This window comes from Bombina bombina, chromosome 1 (assembly GCF_027579735.1).
Source record: "Bombina bombina isolate aBomBom1 chromosome 1, aBomBom1.pri, whole genome shotgun sequence".
Lineage (NCBI taxonomy): Eukaryota > Metazoa > Chordata > Amphibia > Anura > Bombinatoridae > Bombina > Bombina bombina.
The window spans coordinates 186,003,772-186,021,258 of record NC_069499.1 but is presented as its reverse complement, the minus strand read 5'-3'; the positions used below and the strand labels follow the sequence as shown (position 1 = coordinate 186,021,258).

The following is a 17,487-nucleotide window of genomic DNA, read 5'->3' as shown; positions in this document are numbered from 1 at the left end:
TTGCTTAAAATTGCTTGCTCTATATGAATCACAAAAGAAAAAAATTGGGTTCAGTGTCCCTTTAACTAATGAATTCAATTTGCTATCAATTTAGATTTCTTAGAAAAGGGCAAAAGTTAATTTCATTTTATTATATTTTCCATGAACCAAGCCAAACAAAATTGAATATATTTATAATCGAGTTAGGAACAATAAGGAGCAGTGTTTTGTCATTGTGGAACTGACATTTTTCCAATATTTTACATCCTCTAACCTGAAAAAAAAATAAATTATCCAACATTTTATTACTGTTCGTTTTATTCAATATGAAGAAAAAAAAATGTTTTCTTTTAAATCCATAGAAATATTCAGTATATATGTAGATGAAAGGCTCATGCAAAAATGCCTTCAACAAACTGATATTGTTAAAAAATTTGATGCACATTTTTCAAGGACATAAAGCTTCAAGCACTAACCATGTTCTCACCAAAATTACATGATAGCAAAGTAATTCTGCAATAAGTACAGCAGCACCCTTAGTAGTAGCAGTACCAAGGGACCCATTGAGTATATGTCCCTTTATTCTTCTGGTGTCAGGTATTTAAAGGGACATCAAACAACAGAGGCTGCAAAGTTCCTTTTAAGTTTAGTTATGTTATCATTTTTTGGGCATAGGGAGTTATCTATACTTTCTGAAGTTGGTAACCACATGATGTAATAAATAATTTAGCTCACAGAATTATGAGGAAGTCACAACACCCAGGAGATGTCATACCTTTCCCAGTCACGGCACCCAGGAGACGTCATACCTTTCCCAGTCATGGCACCCAGGAGATGTCATACCTTTCCCAGTCACGGCACCCAGGAGATGTCATACCTTTCCCAGTCACGGCACCCAGGAGATGTCATACCTTTCCCAGTCACGGCACCCAGGAGATGTCATACCTTTCCCAGTCACGGCACCCAGGAGATGTCATACCTTTCCCAGTCACGGCACCCAGGAGACGTCATACCTTTCCCAGTCACGGCACCCAGGAGATGTCATACCTTTCCCAGTCACGGCACCCAGGAGATGTCATACCTTTCCCAGTCACGGCACCCAGGAGATGTCATACCTTTCCCAGTCACGGCACCCAGGAGATGTCATACCTTTCCCAGGACTCTGAGCTTTTGCATGGGTGAGAGCTTCTTTTAGGAGGCACGCAAAACTCTCCTGTTGGTTTATAGCTTTTGACAGCACTTTACCGGAAATGCTGAGTAGCATCAAGAGATTCACTGCTTATAGTTCTTGTAGCTACTTCTTGCTAACCCATGCTCTTTGCTGTTGCCTGCACAGTGTCCTCATGGTCCTTCTGCAACTTGCTCCTGCTTGAGAAATCTAACCACTATGCTCTGTTGCCCACTACCTGTCCACTGTGACCTGCTGGAAATTGTATGTGCTATAGATTTGTAAGTGGTAGAGAGCCATGTAGGAGTCAATTACAAAAACAAATAAATCTTTTTTTTTTTGGGGTATCCGGAGAGGGCATAAAGATTTGTTTATAATCTGCCTAAAATGATAGTGATACATCAAAACCTTAGGGACATTTTAAATATATTAATATATATTATTAATGATATTCCTATTGAAAATGTATGTATATGTACTGAATACACACACCTCCTGCTCTACTATGTAGGAGGTTCAATATACTTTTATATAATAAAGCACTTGTAGTTAGATACAAAGCTTTGTTGCTTTTTAACTTTAAGATTTTAGCTTCTTACACAAGACCTGTTCATTTAACAAGAATGGAAACACTTACAACCATTCCTTTGTGAGTTTGAGTGAGAACTTACACATAGGAATTTCCATACTTTTGTGGATTTGAGTGAGCTATTACATGTTGGTATTTCCATGCCTTTGTGAATTTGAACATAATCATGTAGGTCTTGCCACAGGACCATCCAGTAGAGAATAAAAGGAGGAGGAATATATTTTAACCCTCTTTAGAGAGCTAAAAAGACTGCTTGGTAATAGAAGAGGGAGAATGTAACAGTACTGGATACCTACAAAAAATAGTTGACACAAACATGTAGTGATGTTACATGTAGTGATGTATTAAGGTACTTATTTGGGTGTGCTTTTCCCTTATGAGAGGGTTTAGACCAGCAATAATTAGATTTAAATTTAACCATGACCCAGGATTTAAAGTACTTTTCAGCTCAATGTTAAGATTGAGTCTACTCTGCTGTAAGTCTAATCATTTCTATTATAAACCAAGTATATGATGGTTTCAGATATTGACATTATCGCCTCAACGTCAACAACATGATGAGGTTAATAGAAATTCTCTCCTATACAACATGGGAACTTATGGTCATGTGCAGCGGTGGAAAATATTACTATATTGTACCAGTCATAGATACAAAGCTATTAGTCCAATCATTGTGAATTGTATTTCTTAAACGTGCAGGACTAGCAAAATGTCCAGCCTTGGGTACAGTTGTATGGATATTTTGTTGATTTTTGAATTAAAAATAAATTAAAACAACCTCTGCAGGGAACAAAAGCACAGTTGCCATTTATTTGCTAAATTGACCTGCATAGGTTTGGTCACCCTTTCAGTTGGCCAACCCTAACTCTACTAGCCATTGTAGACTCTGGTCTCACCAACTTATGAGTCAAAAGAGTGGGAATGCTAAAATCTTACAGATTGATGGTAGATCATTTAGTTGCAAGGGTGGGGTAAGGGGATTTTCTGATAGGCAGGACCTTTCCGGTACTTTGAGTGTTAGGGGACGGCAGCACTGGAAGGTGGTAGAATAGAATAGATAGATGCTTAAAAAGGTCAGGTCTAGAGGGGTACTTTATGTGCTAGAGTGGTTGCCCTAGGGGGGATTATGAAGGGAGGACCTTTTTGTGTCCGTGAGGTCACATGCTAGAATTCTACCACTCTCATAATTCAATTATTAGCTTTAATTACTTTTTTTTAGCAGACTCAAAAGGAATACAGCTCTTTCTTATCTTAAATTACTTTGAATAGATTCATTTCTATAATTATTGGGTTAGAATGAATGTATTATGGCAAATATTATAAAGATATGTAAATATTCATGTTCATGAGAAATGTTACAGCTTCTACATTGTTTCAAACTGCATACCACAAAGACGTGTTCTGTGGAATGTTGGACATCTCATTCATATAGAAATAGTATTGTTTTAAAACATGTTTATATCACAAGAAAAAACAAACAAGTATTTTCCTTGACATTTATAGTGTATTACGAATGCTAAAAATCTACTAAAAACATGAATTAAAACAAGAGAAGTGTGTAGAAAATTCTAGTAATGTTAGCTAGGTGACTAGGAAATAGTTATTTTCACAGGGAAGAACAGACAAGAAATTTTTATTTGTTAAGAAGTGAAACAGCTGCTAAACTGATCTTCTCTTGTCCTTTCAAAAACTGCAAGTCGTAATTTTTGTCATAAATCTGTTCAGTGTGATGTATCAAGTGTTTGCCATCTGATACACAATCTTGCAAAATATTAATTTATTTTTTTATTTTTACCACTAAAAATCCTACTCTGAAAGATTTGCTGGATAATCAGAAATATTAAAAGCCAACTCAAGGTACTGTGGTATTTTATCATAGTTATTTTTCTTTTTAAGTTAAATTATTTTCTTCCGTGATTATTCAATTTTATGGATGTGGAAAAAAGGAAAAATTAAACTTCCATAATTCAGATAAAGCACACAAACTTTCCAGTTTAGTTATTTCAATAAATGTACCTATTTTTATTGGTTTCCTTGGTTGAAACCTTGACCCATTATATGAGGGCATACTGAGGTATGCTTAGGGGAGTGGGCATGTCATGAGCAGTATGTGGCAGCAGTGTGTTTAACGATTTTATACAAATAACCTGTAGAGGGAGCTGAAGCTGGCAGTGCTGAGTGACAGCAGGGAACACCCACTGCTCTTACTTCACTTAAATTTAGGAGGAATATAAAGCGATGGTGCTTTCACATGCCAGGTACACACTCCCTTGCAAGTCCTGACACTAGCATCCTGATTAGATTTTTAAAGTTCTATTATAATGGCATACATCATGTCTACCATGTGACTGCTGGCTCAGTTTCTGCTGATTACGAACAGCCAGAAAGGGCACTGTTGAAATGGGTGGTCCCAACCACAGCCTTTGCCCAGTGAGGTCTAGTTACGCCCCTTTAAACGAAAGCTGTTTACAGAAAAAAAAACATGTAATTTGCAAAATTAAAGTAGATAATAAAATAATAAGGGAAAGAATATCAAATATTTTAATTGTTGTACAAACCATATGGTAAATATTGTTAAATGTCCATGACGTATTGATCCATTTTTCCTCAGAACATGTAAAAAAATCAAATGGTTTGAAGGTTGAAGATGAAGAAGATTTCAAGTCATAGAACAGGGGATGTATACTGAAATTACAATTTAACAGTTAGTTTAATATATTTTATTGTTGTGTAAAAACAGTGCCAAACAACATATAGAGGTCAGAACATACTAGAAATGGGTCAAGTGGAATTCTAAATTATATTTTACTAAAAAAAATTTTTCCCTCGGGGTAACTAGTGTTTTCCAATTTCTAGGGATTATCCTTTTAGCTCCATTCAACATAACCATAAGGAGGGATTTCTTGGCATTATCAGATAGTTTTGGTAGATTATGATATAGTAAGAGATATAAGGGAGGATGGTAATCCCGAGTATTCTGCCCATCTCAGCAAAATCTTTTCCCAAAAACAATGAAGTTTTGGACACTACAATCAAATGTGGAGCTTTCTCCCCTCCACATCCCCTCCAGCAGTACCCACTGGAATATGGGAAGATTGTTTTTAACCTGTAGGGTGTTAAGTGCCATCTGCTCAAAAAGTTGTAATGGGTTTCTTGTATTCTAGCCAAAACATAATTTTTATTTGTCGACTCAAACATTTTATAACATTCTTTGCCCCAAGCCTGTATATATAAAGATTAGGAACACCCAGGCCTCTGTTGTCTTGTGAAAGATATAGCATTTTTTTTAATTCTAGGCTTTATACCTTGCCAGATGTAGTCTTCAATCACCTTTTGAATCTGTTAAATATACTGGGATGAGGGAAACAAATAGTTTGCAGAATATAAAGGACTCTGGGTAGGTATGTTTTTTCGGCCTAGCCATGAAATTGACTTATTCTTCCATTCCATTCTTCCTTATTTCATCCCTCCGTTTCATGTAATTAAAATCAATTAAATCTTTTATTTGAGGTTTAAGAATGATCCCCAGGTATTTTAGCTCATGTTGTACTATTTTGAGGGGGCATGTCTTTTGAAGCCTTGATAAAGTGGTTTGCAATTCTGAGATATTAAGAAGCTCTGATTTCGATAAGATAAGAATCAGATACTTTGCTATACTCCTCAAATTAATCTAGTCCCGCTGGTAAAGATGTGGAAGTATTTGTTAATTTAAGCAGTACATCGTCCACATACATATCAATTTTGTGTTCTTTTTTCCCTATTTTAATGCCTTTGACTCTCTGACTTGATTGTATCTTGCAAGCCAGGACTTTAATAGTCAAAGCAAACAAGAGAGGGGACAGGAGACATCCTTGTTGTGTTCCATTTGTAATAAAAAAAAGAATTTGACAATATCCTATTCACCCTGACTCTGCCATTGGAGAAGAGTATAATGAAAAAAATCATATTTATGAACATGGGGCCAAAATTCATTTTGGTTATTGTGAATCGAATGAAGGACCAATTGACCCGGTCAAAGGCCTTTTCTACATCTGTCGATAACAATGTTAATGGGATTATTTTGTGCATAGTTAATTAATTGGATCACCTTGAGAGTATTACCTCTAGACTGGTATAAACCCATGCTGGTCGGTTGGTCGGTTGATAGTAATCTGGGCAGGAATTTATTATTGGCTAACATTTTTGCCAACATTTTGAAATCAGTATTGAGCAATGATATGGGCCAAAAAATATCAGGTTTTTTAATGGCCTTGCCAGGTTTGGGTAGCACAGTAATGTGTGCCTTTACCATTGTTTTAGGTAGATCTGAAAAATCAGAGAGTCGATTGAACATATTTAACAGGTGCGGTGCCAGAGATTGGGTGCTTTTATAGTATTTGGTGACTAAGCCATCCTGACCAGGACTTTTCTCAGTAGGGAGATATTTGATGGCCCTAAAAATCTCATCTAATGTAAACTGGGATTATAGAGATTCAAAATTATATGCCCAAAACAGTTAAATATTGTTGTGTAAGGGATTCCTGTTGATCTTGGGTATTTCCATCCCTCTGTGGGTTGGTATGGGATTAGATATTATATAGTGTTTTATAATAATAGATGAAAGTGTTTGCTTGTTTTTTTTTAATCATTTTAAACTATTATGTCTTAAACATATAACTTAAATTTTTAGCGAGCACCAACAGTTTACATATTCTACTAGTTTTTACCGAGGTGCTTATCAGTATTGTTATGGAAAAATTATCTGGCATGAATAATATGAATATCATATTAATGGATTAAGCAGCTGAGTGATATGCATTTACATTTTGTTATATCAAGTAAAATGATTCAATTAGGAATGGATAATTATAAAACAAAGCCAATATAAAAGATCAGGGTTACACAACTTATTTTTGGAGATTTTTTATGCCACACATAAAGGGACATTAAACCCTGATATTTCTGTTATGCATTCTGTTTACATGCAAAAAAGATTATTGGAAAAGTGTAGGGAATATTTTCTCCCCTTTGATGTGTTCCTGATTATTTGTTTTACCTGATGGTATTTGTTTACAAATACCTAATTTGCCTTTATAGATATATACAGATATATATAGAAATATCTATTTATAAATACATTGAACATATTCAGCTATGTGCAGAACGTTGGAATGTGAAATATTTACAGTAAATACACAGTATGACACTTTACTAAATATGAATATTGCATAAATATGATTTTTCATGTTTTCATTTACTTAACTTCAAATGGCTCTAATGCACTTATGTATATGTGTGTGTGTGTGTAGATATGTAGACATGTATTAATGTGTTTATATGTGTATATATGTCTGTAAATACATATATACACATATAAATACATATGTACACACATTTAAACATATATATATATATATATATATATATATATATATATATATATATATATATATATATATACATATAAATATATATATACTTTATACATATTTAGAAATGTATATGTATGTATCTCTATCTCTATGATAAAGCCCTTTGTCTGCCTTTTTTTGTAACACCTGAGACCTCATATCTTTGAGCCCTTTAACTTTTTTTTCTGCAATTGTTTTAAATCATTTTTATTAGTGTTATTATGAGTATAGCTATACTTTGTAATGTATTTTTGATGTGTTTTGTGACACTGTTTTGTTTCGCAAAACAGTTAACCAGAGCTCTGAGGAAGTGTTATCTTCAGTTGCGCTCAAGCGATCACGTTTTCTTTCAACTTGTAATACGAGCGAAAAAAGCACCCGTGCAGACACCCGCTACAAACCCCTTTTCACTTGCCTATATTTGTTAGCGCTCCACTCATGATCTGGCACTTAATGTTTACAAAAAAAGCTATTTAAACAAGAGACATCTGAAGAAATCCTACCAGAGAGGGAGAGGCCAGAATTTATTTTATATGGTTTTCCTGCACCAGCTTTAAATAAATTATAGCTAGATTTAAAAAAAAAAAAAAGTGTTCCATGTTATTACAAAAGAGATTTAAATTATTCTGAGTCTGATAATATTTTACAGGGAGCAGGATATGCTACTGGGAAGATGAGAATGAATGAAGTGATTTTGTGACTTCATTAAATTGTCTAGAATCTTACACACATTGTTTTTTTTGCCAATCTCAGGTTGGAATCAGACACCTGTCATATTCCTGTTATTGCCTTACTAATGCTCCCAGACAAGTCTATGTTGTGAACCAATTGTGTGATCTAATACTTTCAAAATCTTTAACAAAACTTAAATTCAATGTGAGTGTGTGTGTACGTGCGTGGGTTCATGTGTGTGTGCATTGGGATGAAGCATCAAATGCATACATGCGCTGTCAGCACTTAAAGGGACAGTCTACTTGAAAATGTGTATTGCTTAATAAGATAGATAATCCCTGTATTACCCATCCCCCAGTTTTGCACAACCAACACTGTAATATTAATAAATTTTTTACCTCTGTGATTGTGATTACCTTGTATCTAACCCTCTGCATACTGCCCCTTATCTCAGTTCTTTTGACAGACTTTCATTTTAGCCAATCAGTGCTGACTCCTCAGAAGTGAGCACAAAGTTATCTATGTGACAGTGACACATATGAACTAGCACTATCTAACTGTGGAAAAACTGTCAAAATGCACTAAGATAAGAGTCAGCCTTCAAGGGCTTAGAAATTAGCAAATGAGCCTACTAAGGTTTGGCTTTTCACAAAAATACCAAGAGAACAAAGCAAATTTGATGCTAAAAGTAAATTGTAAAGTTGTTTAAAAGTGCATGCCCTATCTGAATCATGAAAGTTTAATTTTGACCTGACTGTCCCTTTAATGTAGAGACCAGGGTAAACATATCACATGCGATGGATATGTTTAATTCAGTTATGTATATACAATTGGCTAAATATATAAAAGAAAAAGTATAATAAAGCATATTTAAATTTGGCACTGATAAGAGTGTGTTTGCAGTTACAAAATCATTGACAATATCACCAAAATACTTTGAATCTCCTGGCAACAGCATCATGGAACCTTCATCTGAAAAATGAAGATGTGGTTGTGTTGATGAAAATATCACAGGATTCACCAAGCAAGTTAGGTAGTTTGTTTCTACAGTGTATACGCTCCAAACATAAAAGCTTAATAGAATGCACGTGCGGATTGTGATGTACTTGGCAGTCACACCCACATCTCAGTTTCTCTAAAGCAGGTGCTGAAAAAGTCAAATGATACCTTTGCAAAGGGATTACATTATCATCATTATGATCATTAGATTATTTGTAACACTCAACTGCTTTTGTTCATATGCACATGATAGTCATATTATTAATTAAATTATGTTTTAAAACATTTTCTTAACGTCAAGATAAAATAATTTGGTGAATTATGCCCTTTGAAATCAATTTGCCAAATGTTGCATTGTACTCATGTAAAAGAAATAGGTGTATAATAAAACACAAGCACAATTAGGGGCGTATTTTGGCCAAGGCCACTTAGACATGTGACTATAGCAGCAGAATGGGGGGGGGGGCGAGAGGCAGTACATTTTAAGATGTAATTATATGGCATGATGCCCCCCCCCCCACCTCTGCTTTCTAAATGTTGTAATTTGAATACAAATCAATGATCACTGATTTCCTAGTGGGGGTGCGTGACCCTTCTTGGCTGTGAGACGGACAAAAAACCAATATGAATTGTTGGGGGGTGGAGGGTTCGCAAGCAGCACAAAAACAAAATGCACCACTAAGTACAGTCTTGAGTGTTTTATGCATCAAGTAAACAGAGGAATATTCACTTTTTTTGGAAACAAGGCAAATTAAATATGAAGACAATTTATACATTAGATCCCGGTTTGCTTTCAAATAATTTTACTACTGTAATTTAATTTTTCTTTTTGAAGGAAACCCCAAATGCTACAGAAACCCACAAAGCCAACAGCATTTAATAATGACATTGAGACTGTGCCCATGTAGGGTCATGACATTTTATTCTAACTGGTGACATGTTGTTAGAAAATCTAGTCCAGATGGAGTCTAATATTTATACTACATATGTTCTGTTACGTCCAGCTAAGTTCGGGAAAGGTCTTGCATTTCTACTAGAGTATACCTAAAGTTATTACCTTTTTTTTCTTCTTCTAATGAATATACTTCAGTTGATTATTTGTGAAATAAAAGTCTGTATGTCTTATCTGAAAGTCTGATATTTCCCAAAAATGTTACAAGCCTCTGGCTTATGTGAATTCACAATTGATGAGCTATACTGGAAGAGAAAGTGAATTTTACTGAGTGGACAACAGTGCAGATTTTACTTGAAATGCATGCAGAGGCAAACAAAAAAGAAGATAAAAAAAAAATATTTAAAATAGAAATTAACATGAGTTGCTATATAGGCTCATCCAACAACTTTGTGTTTAACCTTGACTGGTAACGCTATCTTTGGAACAGCATCATGCGTTTGGAAGGATAGACTACATGGAACAAATGTTTCAGTTGTCTCTTTGATGGGGACACACAAAAATAAAGTGAAATGTCTGCAGCAGAGGTCACAAGAGAAACCAACCCATTAATGTTTTAAGGAGTAGAAGTTTCTGGTTCACCTTTTAAACTTGAAAAGATGCAAAGGTGATTTACATGTGGTGGAAATATCAGTTGCAGCTGAATGCCAAGTAGATAAGATATATAAGTTTCATATTGATCTTGGTCTTGTCTTCTTGTGTTATTGCTGATTTAGTCTAAAAACAACCTCCTTTGTTGACCCTCAAATAACCGCAGTGTGTGATCCCAAAAATAAAATTAAAAACACAAAATAGTTCTTGGCAGCTTCTGGCCATCATAAAGCTGCTCAAGCAGATAGTGTTGATGTAAACGAGGGACAAAAGAACATCTGCTGGGGGCTGAACAGATCCCATGTTTCGTTCATTATTTTTGCTTTCACAGTGACCCATGTTCTTGCCTAAAACTGGTCCTCATTTGGATCGTGATAGGTGACTAGTTACTGCTCTTCTGCACTGGGTTGTCAGGAAGATTGCATGAGGCCAGTGAGGCGCTTGGATGTCAAAGACTTGCCCTGTCAGACAGAAAAAAAAAGGAAGTTCACAAATATTTATTGCTTTGTAACAAAACACAGACCTGTCGAGACATAGTGCGAAACATAACTTTGTGAAAAAAATCAATTAATACCTTGTATAAAAGGATTGCAGAAATTTTAAGCAAAACATGTGATATTTATCTACAGCATAATATATAACAATTTTAAATAAAATGCAATAGGAAATTGTAAACTTTTTTTTTTAAAAACGTTGGATTTTTTGCCACAAAATATTAATAACAATTTATCATTAATACACGCACGCTCTTGCTGATACATACACACAATCATTTTTTTAAAATTATTAAGGCAGAAATAATTTGTCATTAAAATTGACATGTAAATTTCCTCCCTGTCATCTTCTACTGGTGCAATGTTTGTTTTGCTTTTTTCCACATTATCATCAATTTACATTTCATTTAACATTTTCAGAGCTTTACAGATTTTCAGTTAAACAGAAGCATTGCAAAAAATACTAACTGTCCTGTTTTCATTATTAGTTGTAGCTAAAAATACTTATCTGCGTTAATGTATTTTGCTAATTCAGAGATCACAATCAATCAATGCCAACCCAATCACAATCAGCCATTTTCATTGTTTATCAAAAATATTTTTTTCATTATCTTTTCGGTGAAAAATGGGCCAGTCCTGTTTTTCTGATCATAATTTAAAGTAAATAACACAATTATGGGGCTTTTTTTTCACTTAGCCCCGGACAACACTTTCTGATTTATTACCCAGTAACCAAACATTTTCGGAATATAACAATGGTTTAATGCATGGTCCAAACACATTGAAATTAGCCCCGCAATACTGGATGATGACCACACCAAAGAGAAGTTGATGCTTCCTAATTGGTCATTTAAAGTTAAAAGATTAATGATTAATCCTAAAAACAAGTTTAAGATTGTTATTGACCCTTTGGTTGGCAAATTTGCCCATTTGCGGGCGCACAATAAATTAATTAGCCATTACAAGTTGTTGATTTTGCTACCGCAAGCTTGCGGTAGCAATTAGCGCTTATAAAATTAACCAGAGATCAGATCTCTGGTTAAGGGACATTGTACACTAGATTTTTCTTTGTATAAATGTTTGGTAGCTGATACATTTATATAGCTCATCTGGGAGTGTTTTTGTACAATGTATAGTTTTTCTTATTTTTAACATTGTGCTGATTTTCAGACTCCTAACCAAGCCCTAAAGTGTCAGATGTATACATGCGTTTTACAGAGACCTGCTGGCTTCTGTTTGTCTAATCTGTCTCTTCATATGACGGGAAAGGGGGGGGTGTCTGCTCCCAGCCCCTTTCACTGGGTGTTCCAGCTAACCTTATCCACAGGGCTAAAGTTGGACCTTCTGAGTAAGTTTTTAAAAGATTATATACTGGATTTTTAGATCAGTATCTTTGCATATTCTTCTTTATAGTAGTGTCTATTACATGCAGTTATATGAAAATTGGTGTATACTGTCCCTTTAATTTTATATATCAGCCCGAAATGGTCTCAAAATACAGTACTAGGCAGTATTTTGGGGATAAAGTTGGTGCCTTTAACTTGGGGTCTATGGGAACTGTGTGTTACCAGTATATATATATATATATATATATATATATATATATATGTATATGCTTATATATATATATATATATATATATATATATTTATGTGCTAATATGTGTATATACATTTATATAAGAGTCTATGGAAGTGCGTTCTTATGAGCGTAATGCTTCCCAGCAATGCAAATGCGAGGTCATGTTCGCATTGCTGTGAACTTGTAATACTAGCGCACATTAGCGTTCGTTAATATTACACAGTGGAACAAACTATCGCTTTCATGAAAAATCTGCCCCATTATGTTTAATTATTTTTGGGGGATTTTTTTTTGGTTTTGGCTGCTGCTTTTCCTGGGCACTTTTTTGTAATTTACTAGATTGTCTGTAGTGCAGTCACAGATTAAGTTATTATAGTAAAAACAAAATTTATGCTTACCTGATAAATTTATTTATTTCCAGATATGTTTAGTCCACAACGTCATCAATTACTGTTGGGAATATCACTCCTGGCCAGCAGGAGGAGGCAAAGAGCACCACAGCAAAGCTGTTAAGTATCACTTCCCTTCCCATAAACCCCAGTCATTCGCCCGAAGGGAAATGGAAAAAGGAATAATACAAAGGTGTAGAGGTGCCTGACGTTTAGTAAAAAATAACTGTCTTAAATTAAAGGGTGGGGTCTTGGACTCAACATATCCGGAAATAAATACATTTATCAGGTAAGCATACATTTTATTTTATTTCCTAAGATAAAAGATATGTTGATAAGTCCACAACATCATCAATTACTGTTGGGAACTAATACCCAAGCTAGAAGACACAGATGACTAGGGGGGAACAAGACAGGTAGACCTAAACAGAAGGCACCACCGCTTGAAGAACCTCACTTCCAAAAGAAACCTCAGCTGAGGTAAAGAAATCAATTTTCAAAAACTTTGAAAAAGGTATGCAAAGAAGACTAAGCTGCAACCTCACAATCTGATCCACAGAAGCTTCATTGTTGAAGGCTCAAAAACAGGAAAATCCCTCGTGGGATGAATTGTAATTCTCTCAAGAGGCTGCTAACCAGCAGTCTCCAAAATAGAACAATTATGCTTCTCAATCATAAAGAAGAGAAGTATCTGTAGCTTACTGACCCTACGTTTCCCGAGAAACACACCAATAGGGCATAGAACTGGTGAAAATCCTAGACGCCTGTAGGTAGAATCCCAGAGCATGCACAACCTCCAGATCGTGCAACAAACGTTCCTTAAGAAAAACAGGATTAGGACTTTAATAATAACCACATCAGGTTATGTGTGTGATTACTGTGCCGTATATAAACCTGTGTCTCCTGGTTCATAGTTTAGTATGCTACCTAGTAAGCTATTCAGAACCTTATATAGAAGGAACAATAATTTCCTATCTGAAACAAACTTAAGGAAAAAAACTCAACCCTGAATAAAAAACTACCTTATCAACATGAAAGATAAAATAGGGTAATCACATTGCAAAGCTGAGAGTTCAAAACAACTCTGCGAGAAGAAAGAAAAGAAACAAGCCTTTCAAGATAAAAACTTATGGAATGCAAAGGCTCAAACAGAGTTAGAAAATAAAAGCTAGAACAAGATTAAGGCTCCAAGGAGGAGCAACAGACTTAAACACAGGCTTGATTCTGTCTGGGGTTGTCATGTTCCTTGTTCAGAGGAGAATTGCCTGGTATTTCGGGGCTGGACTGACCTTACTTGGCAGGATCAGACTGATATACTTCAGGAAAGTTTTCTTCTGTGAAAAGCACACTGGTCTAAAAGAGGCTGCTTCCGGGTGGTAAATCGCCATAGAACAAGCCACTGAGCTGTTGTTCGTTCCTGGTAGAGCGCTTCTCTCTTTGTATGCAAATTATTATGACCCTGGGGAAGTCTCCCTATGGGTGATGGGGGAAACCAGATGTGGACTCCTTGCCCAGTGTGCTTAGAGCAATGTGGCTGCACCTCACTGACGAGGCCCATAGGAGGCCGAAACGATCGTCTGGGGTTGTCATGTTCCTTGTTCAGAGGAGAATTGCCTGGTATTTCAGGGCTGGACTGACCTTACTTGGCAGGATCAGACTGATATACTTCAGGAAAGTTTTCTTCTGTGAAAAGCACACTGGTCTAAAAGAGGCTGCTTCCGGGTGGTAAATCGCCATAGAACAAGCCACTGAGCTGTTGTTCGTTCCTGGTAGAGCGCTTCTCTCTTTGTATGCAAATTATTATGACCCTGGGGAAGTCTCCCTATGGGTGATGGGGGAAACCAGACGTGGACTCCTTGCCCAGTGTGCTTAGAGGAATGTGGCTGCACCTCACTGACGAGGCTCATAGGAGGCCGAAACGATCGTCTGGGGTTGTCATGTTCCTTGTTCAGAGGAGAATTGCCTGGTATTTCGGGGCTGGACTGACCTTACTTGGCAGGATCAGACTGATATACTTCAGGAAAGTTTTCTTCTGTGAAAAGCACACTGGTCTAAAAGAGGCTGCTTCCGGGTGGTAAATCGCCATAGAACAAGCCACTGAGCTGTTGTTCGTTCCTGGTAGAGCGCTTCTCTCTTTGTATGCAAATTATTATGACCCTGGGGAAGTCTCCCTATGGGTGATGGGGGAAACCAGACGTGGACTCCTTGCCCAGTGTGCTTAGAGGAATGTGGCTGCACCTCACTGACGAGGCCCATAGGAGGCCGAAACGATCGTCTGGGGTTGTCATGTTCCTTGTTCAGAGGAGAATTGCCTGGTATTTCGGGGCTGGACTGACCTTACTTGGCAGGATCAGACTGATATACTTCAGGAAAGTTTTCTTCTGTGAAAAGCACACTGGTCTAAAAGAGGCTGCTTCCGGGTGGTAAATCGCCATAGAACAAGCCACTGAGCTGTTGTTCGTTCCTGGTAGAGCGCTTCTCTCTTTGTATGCAAATTATTATGACCCTGGGGAAGTCTCCCTATGGGTGATGGGGGAAACCAGACGTGGACTCCTTGCCCAGTGTGCTTAGAGGAATGTGGCTGCACCTCACTGACGAGGCCCATAGGAGGCTGAAACGATCGTCTGGGGTTGTCATGTTCCTTGTTCAGAGGAGAATTGCCTGGTATTTCGGGGCTGGACTGACCTTACTTGGCAGGATCAGACTGATATACTTCAGGAAAGTTTTCTTCTGTGAAAAGCACACTGGTCTAAAAGAGGCTGCTTCCGGGTGGTAAATCGCCATAGAACAAGCCACTGAGCTGTTGTTCGTTCCTGGTAGAGCGCTTCTCTCTTTGTATGCAAATTATTATGACCCTGGGGAAGTCTCCCTATGGGTGATGGGGGAAACCAGACGTGGACTCCTTGCCCAGTGTGCTTAGAGGAATGTGGCTGCACCTCACTGACGAGGCCCATAGGAGGCCGAAACGATCGTCTGGGGTTGTCATGTTCCTTGTTCAGAGGAGAATTGCCTGGTATTTCGGGGCTGGACTGACCTTACTTGGCAGGATTAGACTGATATACTTCAGGAAAGTTTTCTTCTGTGAAAAGCACACTGGTCTAAAAGAGGCTGCTTCCGGGTGGTAAATCGCCATAGAACAAGCCACTGAGCTGTTGTTCGTTCCTGGTAGAGCGCTTCTCTCTTTGTATGCAAATTATTATGACCCTGGGGAAGTCTCCCTATGGGTGATGGGGGAAACCAGACGTGGACTCCTTGCCCAGTGTGCTTAGAGTAATGTGGCTGCACCTCACTGACGAGGCCCATAGGAGGCCGAAACGATCGTCTGGGGTTGTCATGTTCCTTGTTCAGAGGAGAATTGCCTGGTATTTCGGGGCTGGACTGACCTTACTTGGCAGGATCAGACTGATATACTTCAGGAAAGTTTTCTTCTGTGAAAAGCACACTGGTCTAAAAGAGGCTGCTTCCGGGTGGTAAATCGCCATAGAACAAGCCACTGAGCTGTTGTTCGTTCCTGGTAGAGCGCTTCTCTCTTTGTTTGCAAATTATTATGACCCTGGGGAAGTCTCCCTATGGGTGATGGGGGAAACCAGACGTGGACTCCTTGCCCAGTGTGCTTAGAGGAATGTGGCTGCACCTCACTGACGATGCCCATAGGAGGCCGAAACGATCGTCTGGGGTTGTCATGTTCCTTGTTCAGAGGAGAATTGCCTGGTATTTCGGGGCTGGACTGACCTTACTTGGCAGGATCAGACTGATATACTTCAGGAAAGTTTTCTTCTGTGAAAAGCACACTGGTCTAAAAGAGGCTGCTTCCGGGTGGTAAATCGCCATAGAACAAGCCACTGAGCTGTTGTTCGTTCCTGGTAGAGCGCTTCTCTCTTTGTATGCAAATTATTATGACCCTGGGGAAGTCTCCCTATGGGTGATGGGGGAAACCAGACGTGGACTCCTTGCCAAGTGTGCTTAGAGGAATGTGGCTGCACCTCACTGACGAGGCCCATAGGAGGCCGAAACGATCGTCTGGGGTTGTCATGTTCCTTGTTCAGAGGAGAATTGCCTGGTATTTCGGGGCTGGACTGACCTTACTTGGCAGGATCAGACTGATATACTTCAGGAAAGTTTTCTTCTGTGAAAAGCACACTGGTCTAAAAGAGGCTGCTTCCGGGTGGTAAATCGCCATAGAACAAGCCACTGAGCTGTTGTTCGTTCCTGGTAGAGCGCTTCTCTCTTTGTATGCAAATTATTATGACCCTGGGGAAGTCTCCCTATGGGTGATGGGGGAAACCAGACGTGGACTCCTTGCCCAGTGTGCTTAGAGGAATGTGGCTGCACCTCACTGACGAGGCCCATAGGAGGCCGAAACGATCGTCTGGGGTTGTCATGTTCCTTGTTCAGAGGAGAATTGCCTGGTATTTCGGGGCTGGACTGACCTTACTTGGCAGGATTAGACTGATATACTTCAGGAAAGTTTTCTTCTGTGAAAAGCACACTGGTCTAAAAGAGGCTGCTTCCGGGTGGTAAATCGCCATAGAACAAGCCACTGAGCTGTTGTTCGTTCCTGGTAGAGCGCTTCTCTCTTTGTATGCAATTGATTCTGACTAGTGCCTGACAAAAAGATAAAACACCTGGCACATCCGTCAGACATTAGAGAAACAATTCCTTCTCCAGACCTTCCTGGATAAA

General features: G+C 37.9%; 1 protein-coding gene across 1 annotated transcript in view; it reads right to left on the bottom strand.

Annotated features, from left to right (window-relative positions):
• Positions 1 to 9,480: 9,480 nt before the first annotated feature.
• The window catches only part of RGS6 (regulator of G protein signaling 6), an 848,561-nt gene continuing 840,554 nt past the window's right edge, over positions 9,481 to 17,487 (bottom strand). The window contains exon 17 of the mRNA XM_053697770.1: positions 9,481 to 10,801. Within this exon, the coding sequence (XP_053553745.1) occupies positions 10,751 to 10,801 (51 nt within the window). The 3' untranslated portion in view covers positions 9,481 to 10,750. The remainder of the gene's footprint in view (positions 10,802 to 17,487) is intronic.